This window comes from Callorhinchus milii, unplaced genomic scaffold, assembly GCF_018977255.1.
Source record: "Callorhinchus milii isolate IMCB2004 unplaced genomic scaffold, IMCB_Cmil_1.0 Scaffold1, whole genome shotgun sequence".
In the NCBI taxonomy this organism is placed as follows: Eukaryota; Metazoa; Chordata; class Chondrichthyes; order Chimaeriformes; family Callorhinchidae; genus Callorhinchus; species Callorhinchus milii.
Window position 1 is genome coordinate 90,007,179 of NW_024704742.1, and position 12,984 is coordinate 90,020,162.

Sequence of the window (12,984 nt, forward strand, 5' to 3'; positions counted from 1 at the left end):
ACTGTATTATAAATAATAATCCTTGCATTTGATGATCTTCAAGATGACATCTCAAAAAGCATCACACAATTTACTGTAAAGTAATGACTGTATTTTGTAAATGAACACAGCAGCTAATTTGTGCACAGCAAAGTCCCACAAACAGCCATGAAGTAAATGACCAATTTTATTTTGAGGATTGTTGGCCAGGACACCGAGAGGAATAGTAAATTCCTATTTTGAATAGTATCATGAAATCTTTAATGTTCATCTGAACAGGACAATGGCACCTTGGTTTAACGTCTCATCCAAAGGACAGCATCTCTGACGATGGAGTACACCCCCAGCACTGCATTGCAGGGTGAGCCTAAACTATGAGTTGCAAGTTCCGACGTGAGGTTTGAACCCACAACCTTCCTAATCAGAGGTGAGAGCGCTAACAACTGAGCCAGGCTAACATGTACATAATGATGAGCATTAAGGATCGTAGAGATGAAGCTCTCGCTTACCTCTCCAGGGTGCCGGTTGTTGACACAAAAATCCAGTGAACCATTGAGCCACATAGTCCTTCACTACCTCTTTCATCATCCTTGTTTCAATCAATGTTTATATCATGTTGCTGCATTCTTGTTCAGTGACACAAAATCTACCTTTGACATTTTCCTTTTGCTTGAGAAGCAAAGTGATGGGATTGACAGCACTAACATTTACCGCACTCCCTGATGCTGTTAACAAGGGCGGGAAGAACAATGGTCACCACTGTCTGCTGAAAATATTGTTGTTTGCCTATTCAGGGGAACAAGTGCCCCTCAAGCTTGACAGGCAGTGCTTGAAATACTGTGCAAACCATTCTACAGGCACAGCCACAGAAACTACACTATTTAGCTGTTGAAGTTAAAACTTCAGTTAAGGGAGAGGAAGGCTAGTGTTCGCATATCAGCAAAAGCATTTTGCTGTTTCAAAATATTCTCCTTGTGTAATGCATTTTGTTAACCATTTATGGGAACACAGAACTCCATTACTCCATTACCGCACATCATACTTTGAAAGCCGCCTGATTTAATAACTCACCTTGTCTTTTACACACTGCCTTAAGCACTTTTAATGTAACTAATACTGTACCCACAGCTGTATGTAATGTACAACTCAACAAGCTTGACTGCAGGATCAGAGGAAAATGTATTGTAACATTAAACCTTTTACAGCCACAAATATACCTCTAAGATATTATTGCACTTTCCCACTTAACTAAGAATTACTTTCCCAAAACTGTACACAAAATGCAATTGAATTTCATCTATGACTGTGTGCTCCGTAGTTAAGATATGTTAAATCGAGTAATCTTTCACATTCTGCACAACAAATGGCACAATTTTAACTCCAAGAAAATATTTTGCTTGATCTTCTATAAGGCTCCCAGTCAAAGCTCCCCCGACATCTCAGCTGGTAAAGCCACTGCCAAGGGTATGCTGAAAGAATCAACTATCAGGTTCAATCTGCTCTGGGTGGGATGCTCTGAGCTGGGAGAGGAGCTTTTGAGGTACTGGAATTTGTTTCAGCACCTCTGGGCTAGGGAAGGAAAAAATCAGCTTGGTTTCCCTGATCACTAACCAGTCAGTTCCTTAAAAATATTTGTGTGTAAACATTTAGAAAGGACAGTGCTGAGTTCAGCTGTGATGCCCCACCCTTCGTTCCCTTCATCTCTCCCTTTCTCTCTCTCTCTCTCTTGTGTACCTTCTCCCTCTATCTACCTGTCCCCCTCCCCTCTTCCCCCTCAAGTGCAATGGCCTGCTGACGTTCACTGCCTAGATTCGTGTGTAAGAGTTGCCACTTGGCCAGACAAAAAGGAACAGACAGTTGGACAGGATTAGAAGAAACAAATTTTGTTTTTGAAAAGAAATATAAGCTGAAGATTTGTGACAGTGGATGACATAAACTGCATTATTATTCCCATGAGGTAAGAACAATGATATTCCCGAGCCACGTCCTGTTCTTTAATTAAGGCATTCTGAACACATTCCATTCCGTAATTGAAGAACGGAATGTCTTTAGGGGATAAAAACCTACAATTTTGGCCCTTTCGTTTCTAATAGTTAAGAAGCTCAAAACAATTCCCACGATTTGTACAGGGTTATTACCTCGGTGGGCAAGGCTCCAGGTTGCAGGCTTTCAGGAGTTGTGGTGGACGGCGGTGGATCATACAAAGACTTTCGATGACAGTCTCTCGGGTTTGCTTGTTCAGGCAAACCACAACTGCCTCTTGAACGCCTGAAGGAGGGAAAGAAAAGCATATGCATCAAAACATTGTCAGGAAAGGAATTTGGGGCACTGCATGACTGGGTAGTCAATAATAATCCGTACATTTGATAATAGCGCCTTATCACGTCGTTGAGATGTCTCAAAGCATTCACAGAATATATTGTAAAGCGGATTGACTGTGTATTTTGTGGGAGCAACGTGGCAGCCAATTGTGCATAGCAATGTCCCAGAAACAGTCGTAGACTGAGTGACCACTTTTTTTTGAGGGATTATTAACCCCAGAAAGCGATCTGCCAATTGACTGACAACTGGGCTCTTACTTACTGTTAGGTAAACAGAGGTGGTGCTCAAGGTTTTGCCTCGCCTGGGAATCGAACCCAGGAACTCTCACTTGTGAGGTGAACTCGCTAACCACTATTGCTACAGGACTTTAATAAAAGATGTTATGAGTGGTGATTATATACCAGGAAAACTTTCAGAGTGCATTTCACTGCATCATCCATTCCCCTCTTTTCACAGAAAAGGCATAGAATTTAAGAACAGCAAAACACCGTTGAGGGTGAAGAGGACACTGAAATGCTTCCACAATGTTAAATGATCGTTAGCCACAAAGAAAATGAGTACTTCTTTATTTTCAAATTAAAAAGCATCGTTAACTTGAACGGTTAAAACTTTTGTCATCAGTCTTACTTTCACTTATAGAATTAGCAAGAACAAGTTAACAATATATAACATCAATATGTGTCAATAACCAAGGCTTGTGACTTGGAGGTAAATATTATAAGACTGTATTTTTGAATAATATTGAAGTCATTACTTTTTTAGGATGTATTATCTAGAACTACACAATGCACATAAATTGGAACTTGGGGGACAAGGGTGTTAGAGGGTTTGGTGAAAATGCTGGGAATTGGGATTAGAACAGATGGCTTCAATGAAGGAGCAAACTATGATACTAATAATAAAATCAAACGGCCTCCTAGTCAAGGTCTTCTATGGTTCTGTGGGTAAAGCATGCCTACATTACAATCGGTTATTGAGAACGATTGAAGTCTTCTTTCAGAAATGGATTATGTCAAAGGAACTAAGTGTGAAGAGGAATGAACTAATCATCGACATGTCATCCCATCTGCATGGAATGAGGGACTGCCAGTATTTGGATACTTGCGAAAAACGGAATTGTTTCATGACATGCAATGACAATTGCAGCCGCTCTAATGAATGAGTGGAGGCCAAGTCACTAACCAGATCCTTCTGAGTTGTACTTCTGCGAGGTCAGAGGTTGCTTCAGCAATATCAAATTCCACATCTGGAGACGGTAAAGCATGTACTTACATTGACCTGTGTGTGTGTGCGCACCATTGTCTATGTTCAACCAATATACCAATCATTTTTTTAAACTCTCCATGAGGTAGTCAGGAAAACAAAAGGTCACACCCAACAGAATTCCAATACTCCTATAATTACTTTGAGAGGAGCTCATACACCAGCACTCAGTCTCTCACAAAATCTGGAGAAAATCAATATTTTCAGATTTAAGTTTAAATTGATATTAGATTGTGAATTAGTTTACTTTTCAATGATAATGACAAACTGGCATCTATCTGATCACATAAAAGTTACAGTCAGTGTAAAGAGACCTTGTTGTGGGTTTGTTCCGTATTTTACTTGCCTAAGTGGTCATTATTCATGTATGAATTGACAGGATGTTTTGACCACGTGGGGAAAACCACAGTAAATTTGTCCTCATCTGACCATCCACACATGTGCACTTTCCAGCACGGGTCACTACATAGTGATCCATAGTGAGAACCCTGGCTGATTTTTCCCTTCCAACCTTGGCATCTCAAGCCAATGGAAGAGCCTTCACTGCTATTGGGGCACGTATCAACTAGCTCAACGCACACGTCAAATGAAACATGTGACCTACTATTCTGTCTGACCAGTGCTTTACTAGGTCTGTAAGGGGGGAAGCTACTTTTAGTTTGAAATTCCTGCTTCCTCAGTACATGTTTGCAGTTAGAGGAGGAATGTAGGACATTGCGTTAGATGGCAATAAAAAGAGATCATCAGATATATTCAGGATTAAGCGGGGGAAAAACAGAATCAAAGGATTTAAAGATAAGAGGGGGATATTGTTCTCAGTATATTTTTTGTTTGGAGATTCATTAGATACAAAAGTGAAAGGATAGTTCAGGATAAATGTTTTTACAGAGAGTTGTTGGGACGTGGAATGACCTGCCAAGTAAGGTGTAGAAGCAGAGTCCATTGTGGGTTTTAAGGGAAGGAGATAACCACAAGAAAAGAAAAGGCTTGAAAGGATATGGGATATGGCAGGATAGTGGAATTAAATGCACAGCTTGTTCTGAGAGCTGGCACAGGCTCAATGGTCTGAATTACCTCCTTCTATACCGTAATTTTCTATGATTCTATGATACACGTTCATCTGGTATAGGCATACTGTTCAGACATCTTACCTCCTGCACATGACTCCGAGCACTCTGTGAAACCCTTGTACTCCCAGTCGTACAGTTCATCAAAATCCTGCAGGGCGGTATACAATAGATCTGTCTCTGCAAGGTCATATTCTACTGTTTCCCCACCGCACGGTCCAGTATAGCAAGCCCGTTCCGTCTGGGGTCTGTTGCCATCACACTCATCATCAGGTAGGTCCTCCACTGACTGAGAAAAGGACAGGAGCACTTGGCATTTCACCTTGCGAGTCTGAGTGCCCGCTCCACAGGTGGTGCTGCATGGGAGCCATGGCTCTGGAATAAAGCTGAACACACAAAGCATCCATGTCAGCAATACCAACCTTCGTTTATATAAGACCTAGCTACATCAAAGCATCGCTCAAAACGCTTAACAATGTAATAATAATAATCCTTGCATTTGATACAGCGCCTTATCAAGTCGTCAAGACGTCTCAAAGTGCTTCACAGGATATACTGTAAAGTGGTGTGAGTGTGTATTTTGTGAATATACAATGGGAAGGGTAGACACCAAAGAAGAAATGTAAGATATTTATACAAAAATAATGGACATAGGAAGATAGGAACAGGACAAGCCTTTTCAGCCTATTGAACATGTTCTGCCTGTTCATTAAAACATCACAGAACTTTTAAAACTGCTTCCTCACCTTTTCTCCACACCTCTTAATAACCTTAATTCTCAAGTACAGTACCTACCTATCTGCCTTTTAAATATCCCAATATTAAAAGGAGATACAAACTCAGGAATAAGGTCATGAAGAGATATTGTAGAATTTTAAGAGATAATAATAATCCTTGTGTTTGATGTAGCGCCTTATCACATCTGTGAGACGTCTCAAAGCACTTCACAAAATATACTATAAAGTGAATTGATTGTATATTTTGTGGGTGAAATACGGCAGCCAATTGCGCACAGCAGTGTCCCGCAAACAGTCGTGGATTGAGTGACCAAATTTTTTTTTTGAAGGGATTATTACCCCCGGAAAAACAATCTGCCAGTCGACCAACAACGAGTTTCCAACTTTCTGCTAGGTAAACAGAGGCGTGAGGAGTAAGGAAACTTGCCCAACCTTTCGCCCTGCCTGGGAATCAAACCCCGGTCCTCTCGCTTGAGAGGCAAGTGCTCGAACCACTAGGCTACAGAACTCCAGATATTTGAAAGCAGGGAGTTGCAGCAAAGTGCACTGGGTTTGAAAGGACTTCTGGAGGAATTCTGCTGACTGAAAGCTTGTTCTCCCTCTGATGATGGAATGGAGGGAATGGGGGCATGTGCCATAAACCAAAGTCAAAAGAACCGATAGAATGAGCTGGGGTATAGAGCTATAAAAAATCTGCAGCAGAGGGAGATAGTGGAAGTTACACTAACTTGTTTTGCAAGTTTGAACCTCATCAATCTCGTTTACCATCTTATTACTTGAAATAAAGAGATGGCCGAGGATTCAAGAATCTCTCATGAACAATATCATAAGAGCTTTGGGTGAGAAAGTCTATTTAACCCATTTAATCTCACCTTTCCAGAATACTAGCCCTACTGTTCTATTTTTTGGGGGTCAGAGAAGTGTCTAACTGACACATAAGAAAACCCATCACCATGCTTAGGAGTATCCATACCACATTGAGATTCCATGCATCCCAGTCAATTACGCACAGCAGCGTCCCACAAACAGTCATGGATTGAATGACCAATTTTTTTTCAGGAATTATTACTCCCGGAAAGTGATCCGCAAATCAAGTAACAACTGGGTTCCTACTTACTGCTAGGCAAATAGAGGTATACGGACTAAGGAATGTTGCCTGAGGTTTCACCCAGAACAGGAATCAAATCCGGATCCTCTTGCTTGCGTGGCGAACGCACTAACCACTATGCTACCTTTAGCATATAACTTGGTAGGGAGTTCTATGTCCCAACAACAATTGGCTCCATAAAGCTAACGACTTAAAAATGAATTTACAGAAAAGAACAATATTATTTCTTCATAAATGATGTTCCATTTGCTATTCTAGTATCTTCTGCAATTGTAGCTTTTTTTTAAAAAAAGGTAAGGACTGAACTGAGGATAGATTTGACGTAGATTTCATTTTACACTGATTTACTCCCTTCTCTTCTGAAGGTAGTTCCTTCATTGTCACCAATTGAGATCGACTAGCTCACATAAAACCAGGGATGAAAACTAGAAATTTATTTTTACTGTATATAGTAGGTGAAGCATTTACTAAGGAAGCCATCAAACGAGTCCCATTTGGGCTTGTCATAAATAATTTTCATGTATATCTACATTGAACTTGTTCAAGTCATTCGATAGGAACTTCGGGGTGAAAATTGCAATCTTCCATGTGTAAACGTATCATTGCACAATTCCACCCTCTTGATAACTAAAATCAGTGAATGGTTCACTGAGGTAACTCTCTTCCATCCCCCACCCACCCCTCCAGCTCTATTGTGTGTAGACCTGGTGCAATTGTAGCACTCTCGCCTCTGTGTCAGAAGGTTGTGGGTTCAAGCTCCACATCTGGACCTGGAATCACATTGGTAAAATGACATTCCAATGCTGTGCTGGGGGTAGGGGGGGTGTTGAATTGCTAGAACTACCATCCTTCAGATAAAATATTAAACCTTGGTCTAATCTGCCTGTTCAGGTGGAACGTTAAGGATCCCATGGCACTATTCAAAAAGAGAAGGGAGTTTCTCCTGGCCAATAATCCCCCAAATAAAATTAGTCACTCCCTGTTTGGTTGTTTGTGGGACATTGCTGTGTGCAAATTGGCTGCTGCATTTCACCCACAAAATATACAGTCAAAACCACTTTACGGTATACCTGTGAAGCACTTTGTGATGCCTTGACACTGTGATAAGGCGTTATACCAAATCCAAGGATCATGATTATTATGGTTGGACCAATGCTGGCTGTGGATTGTGGCACAGGATTATTTGCCTGTGGATTAGAGTGTTGGGTAGTGGGATGCCAGTTGATCTGAGCCAGAATAATACAGAATAAAGGCAGGATCTTCCTCTTCCAATGTTCCACTTCCAGCTGTGGCTGGATTCTGGCCTAACCATTGTGACCGACACCCACGGACCAGAGAATGTCGATAGTTATTGATAGGGTGGAGTTTGCAACAACGTGTTAATTAGCACCTCGCAGGTCACAAGTTTCACCTCATTGTGTTCAGTGCATGCTTTAAAACACGAATAGAAAAATAGCTGCCCCAATAAAAAGTCATAAATGTACGCAAAATGATTTCCAGTTTTATTTGCTATTTTGTAAAACTTGGGATCACCCTGCTTTTACTGGAAGCTTTAAAACTTAATTTGCATTTTTTTCTGTTTTAGACGCATTTTACAGACTGCCTCCCTTTGTGAACATAACAAACGAGACCACAGAAGAATTTACTGGAGTTCTGAGACTCAAGCTCAGTCCACTAAACCTTGTGTTTGCTGAATTCACATTCCAGCAAACAATCTTATGAGCTTCAGATGCACATATTTTGCTTCTAGCTTATTTACGCAGACAGCTGTGGCAATCTCACACTAACAGACACATCTGCCATAAACTCAGCGGCCATCAACATAGTTTCCAAAATATGAACACACACAGGCTAATTTTTGTTATAATGAATTTGTTCTCAATACCTTCTGTTTCAGAGTACCACTGATCTGAAAATGGCACTGAAAATCTGATTTACCTGCAACACTGACTTATGTTACCTGCCGACATGTAAAGCAGAAAAAAAGGATATTTTTCTGTACTTGCACTTGGTGTCCTACATGGACACTATCGTTGTAAGATTCTAAATACTTTCAGATTCACCAAGATAGCAAAATCAGAGGGTATAGGTTAATTGTTGAAAAGGATTGTTTTAGGATAAACACCAGGAAGAGTGGTTGAGGCCAGTAACTGAACTAATTTCAGAAGCAGTTTGATTTTTTTGGGGTGAGCTGGGTTTTCCCCATTCAACCCCTCCACCCAGGCCGAATTAAACCAAATGCCATTCCACAATCCGAGAGCGTAAATTGCCCCCCAGGGAACTCAGATCCCCCAAACTAAATCTGGACCCCAAACTGTCTAAAGACAGTTCAGAATCAATACTTTACACCATGACATCATGAGCAAGTCAATCGGCCAGATTGCCTTTCTAAACAGTCTGAGCCGAGTGAGCAAGGCTTTACAAATGTGATCTTGTTGTTGTTGTTATTGTAGTCCATATTCCAGTTTCTCTATTCCTTCTTTTGGGTAGATCAAATTTCTCAGATCAGGGCCGTGCCAAAGAGAGATTGAGCTGTCAAGAACTGCAAACATCTGAACAGTAACTGATACGAACAGATAGTACAGTTGATCGTAGCCAAAAGGCTGAGAACAACAACAACAACAACATTCCATTTACAGAGCGCCTTTCACGTCGGGAGGACGTCCCAAGGCGCTGTACAAGGTCAGGACCCGAGCAGGGGGGAATGGTCAGGGTGAGGGGAGGGAAGGGAGGGGGCGAGGAGGGGGTAGAGAGTCGAGAGGGGAGCTGAAGGCACGGTCAAAGAGAAAGGTCTTGAGACCGGCCTTGAAGGAGGAAAGGGAGGAGGCGGCGAAGGCACTGGGGGATAGAGGAAGAGAATTTCATAAGCAGTTTGATGCTGAAATGGGGGGAAAGTAGTGTGGTATTCTGGAAGGATAAGATCAAATAGACACAAGTGTGTATCTGAACTTCGCTTGAGATTTCTTGTGAAGTGTTCATCGAATATGTTTTTGGTTCATGGAGAAGGAAGATCCGTGCACTATTTTCAGTTATTAGAAAGTGATGCAAGTGACAGGGTTTAGGCCATTGCATTATTCTTAGGGCCACTTTAAAAAGCTCCAGTGCCCTAATTATACTGTACTTTTTGTGGACAAACCTATTATAAATGCTGGTTGAGCAGCACAATCTGAAGGTGGGTGTGTTGTAGCCTAACACTCGAGAATAATCTTAGGACATGTTTCCATCAGCACATTCATTTGAACGTCTGTGGTATAAATATAACAGCTGGGTAAAATAACTTCAGCCCAGTGTGGTAAGGTCTTTTGAAAAATCTCAAGTGGTCGTGGTGTAAGGAATCCTTGGATGGTCCAAGGAATTTCCCGGTACCTTTTCATTGTTATCAGTCACAAGATTAACTCTTTCATTCTTTCTTTAATAACATTAAAGGTCCCAAAGCTCAATCTTGTGAAGATCTCCAGTTTGGGTCCGAAACACTGACTGTCCAATGCCTTGGGATATCCTCCCGACGTGAAAAGCGCTATACAAATGTAATTTTGTTGTTGTTGTTGTTTTGGCTCTGCTGCACTCACTGAGCAACTATTTGCACCTTTAAAGCACCTTTCATGTAGGAGAACATCTCTAAGCATTTTACAGCATTGTAGTAGGAGCCTGAACTGGGAAACAACATTGTGGGAAATGGAGGCGGTGGGAGAGAGGAGATTTGACAGAAGGTGACTCAATGCAAAGAGATAGTTTTTCAGATAGGTGTTGAAACATAAAGGAGAGTAAGGTGGAGGAATTTCGGGAGAGAGTTCCAGAGACTGGAAGCAAGGTGAAAATCCCCAGATAATGTGATTTAAAAAAAAAAATTATCAAAATTTTAAGTCCACTTAATTTTCCCAACTGTGAGAAATCAACAGCAAATCCTTAGGAATGCTTGCCAGCCCACAAAAGCTAACATTCCATGACAACAACAACGACAAAATTACATTTAGAGAGCGTCTTTCACATCAGAAAGACATCCCAAAGTGCTGTTAACAACTAGTTAACAAATCAAGGTTCTTTTACCTAATCTCTTTTCTGTTTAATACTGGCTGCCTTTTAGCAGTGTGTGCAGGACATAACACTTTCGAGTCCTCTGAATGATGGTAACAGTAATTCCACTCAATTCCCCGTGACCAGATTTATTTGCAGGGCACGTTTCTGATGACAAATTCGCTGTGAACAATTTCACACAGCTTCACTTTGAGTCACGACACATTTTTTCTATATTACTGGAATTATAGTTCTGGATTTGTGTCCATTTGAGATAGTCCTTTTTGCTTGAACCTTGCACTGAAAACTGCACTTTAGTGGAATCCAATAATTTTGCATTGTAACTTCATTGTTTGATCATTGACAGTTTTGATCACTAACATCAAGCAACAATAGGATTCTCAATAGACCTTCAAGAATTGCAATCCGGCCTCATTATAACATAGTCCTTGGAAGCCAAATGCTTTCCACGGCCTAATGAGGTGTGTGCTGCAGTGAATGTCCCACAACCCAGCATGACATGGAACAGAGGGAAAAAGTGAATTCTGAAGCCAAGCTTCAGCTGCCTAATGACAGAGATAGCATTACAATGCAGAGCTTGCCAATGAGAGAAGAGCAGATTGTAAAAATAATGAGTTATTACCTTCTTGCACCTTGCAGCATTGAATTGCAAGTGCCTGTGATACGATGATCAGCATTAGGTCATCTCTTTTGAGAACTGCTAACCTCTAACTTTGGGTTGGACTGGTACTTAATGAGCAACTGGGTATGTTTGATATGAACAGAATTCATCTTCTGTTAGGTACAAAGACTACATCACGCTCCGCTCTGCCTGCTGAATGTACATCTCAATGGAATGACTTAAGGGGGAAATCTTGGAAGGTGATTTTTGGTGGGTGATTCAATTTACTGGACTGCTGAATTTCTTAAGCAGAGTGAGGAGTATCCGAAACATGGAGAGGGTGTACACATTAGAAGCATAGTAAGGGCATGGTCTCAGCAATATGAATGGGGTAGAGATAAATAGTGAAGACACGGAGGTACAGGAAAGGTAGCCTAAAGAACGGAGATAGCATAGGAGGCACATAGTGGATTGGCAAGGATGTTCAGATGTAAGGCGGAAAGTAATATTGAAACCACAGGGCAGGAAGAGTGATCTAGACTCTTGCAGTAGGTGGTGGAATCCAAAACACTTTCTGGTATGTAGCATTTAGGAGTGAGGGAAAAACATGGCCTGTCCTGTGGAGTCCACTTAATTTTCCCAACTGTGAGAAATCAACAGCAAATCCTTAGGAATGCTTGCAAGCCCACAAAAGCTAACATTCCGTGATAACAACTAGTTAACATTTGTAATGTTATGAATTGAATGGCATCTATACTTTTTTCCCCTGTTTTTCTTTGCGTGAGAAAGACAGTGGGAGAGAAAGAATAGAAATACAGCGATCACATTAAAATCAGCTATTCTTTTCCAGCCAGTGGAAAAACGACTGGACAATCAAAGCCATGTGAGATTGACTAACACTTGCCATCTCTTTGTTATTTGATTACAATGGGGATTCCCTTATTCTAAAAACGTAATTAAAAGATCCCCAGTGTTAGTGATTAGTAAGTGACCGACCCTGGAAATTCCTAAACTATTGTTATTCAAAAGCATTTTCCTTATCTCCTTAATGCCATTTCTAGAGCTATTATTGTGGAGCAGGAGTGGACAGATCTTATTTGGACAATTTCACACACCACCAACTCGTGAGGACCACACCTTGTGGTAATGAAACCATTGTGATATAATTTGAATCTCAAACCATTCAGGAGTACTAATGTGAATTTAAAGCAGTAGATTTCTCTTCTCCTTGTCATTGTGATTCAAAGTAGGCTTGTATGGTTAGGAATGTCGTTTCATTTCTTACAGCATTAATCAGCTAATAAGCTTCTACATCTGGCTTCCAGATTTAAATGTTGGCTTAGTATTTTCAGCACAGAAGCCTGGTGTTATTTATTGTACCGCATCAAGCCAAGAGTATAAGAGTTTGGATGAAAAATGCTTAAATCACTTACAGTCAGGAATGTAAACCGCAACTGATTTAGGAATCCTTGTTTTAATAGTGAGCAATATGATCTTTTTCAATGCTGTTATGAGAAAAAAAAGGCTCCAATTGGTTGTAAGGAAAACTTTTCTGTGCAATATTTACACTGCTGTAACCACATTTTTACGGTAAATTATCACATGGGTCAAAGTTGCAATATTCGTAAACACATTCCATTCATTATTTAAGGAAAGTTGTTGAAATATGTTTAGAAATATGACCCCACCGACTTCTGAATAGCACCAAGTTCATCTGAAAAAGCTTTGTTTTGGATTGCCACTTAAAGGGGATCATTTTGAAACCCGATTACAGAAACCCGAGTTAAAATGGAACTGAAGTATTTATTATTTACAGAGGTACCACCCTTGATTATGAACTACTATTTCACGGGCTGGATAAAGTTCCATTTG

At 40.7% G+C, this 12,984-nt stretch overlaps 1 protein-coding gene across 1 annotated transcript in view; it reads right to left on the reverse strand.

The window, feature by feature from the left end:
* LOC103178080 (ADAMTS-like protein 1) overlaps positions 1 to 12,984 on the reverse strand; it is a 162,562-nt gene that overhangs the window by 77,575 nt on the left and 72,003 nt on the right. The window contains exons 13-14 of the mRNA XM_007892594.2: positions 4,716 to 5,017; positions 2,118 to 2,247 (exon numbers count right to left, since the gene is read on the reverse strand). Of these exons, the coding sequence (XP_007890785.2) occupies positions 2,118 to 2,247; positions 4,716 to 5,017 (432 nt within the window). The remainder of the gene's footprint in view (positions 1 to 2,117; positions 2,248 to 4,715; positions 5,018 to 12,984) is intronic.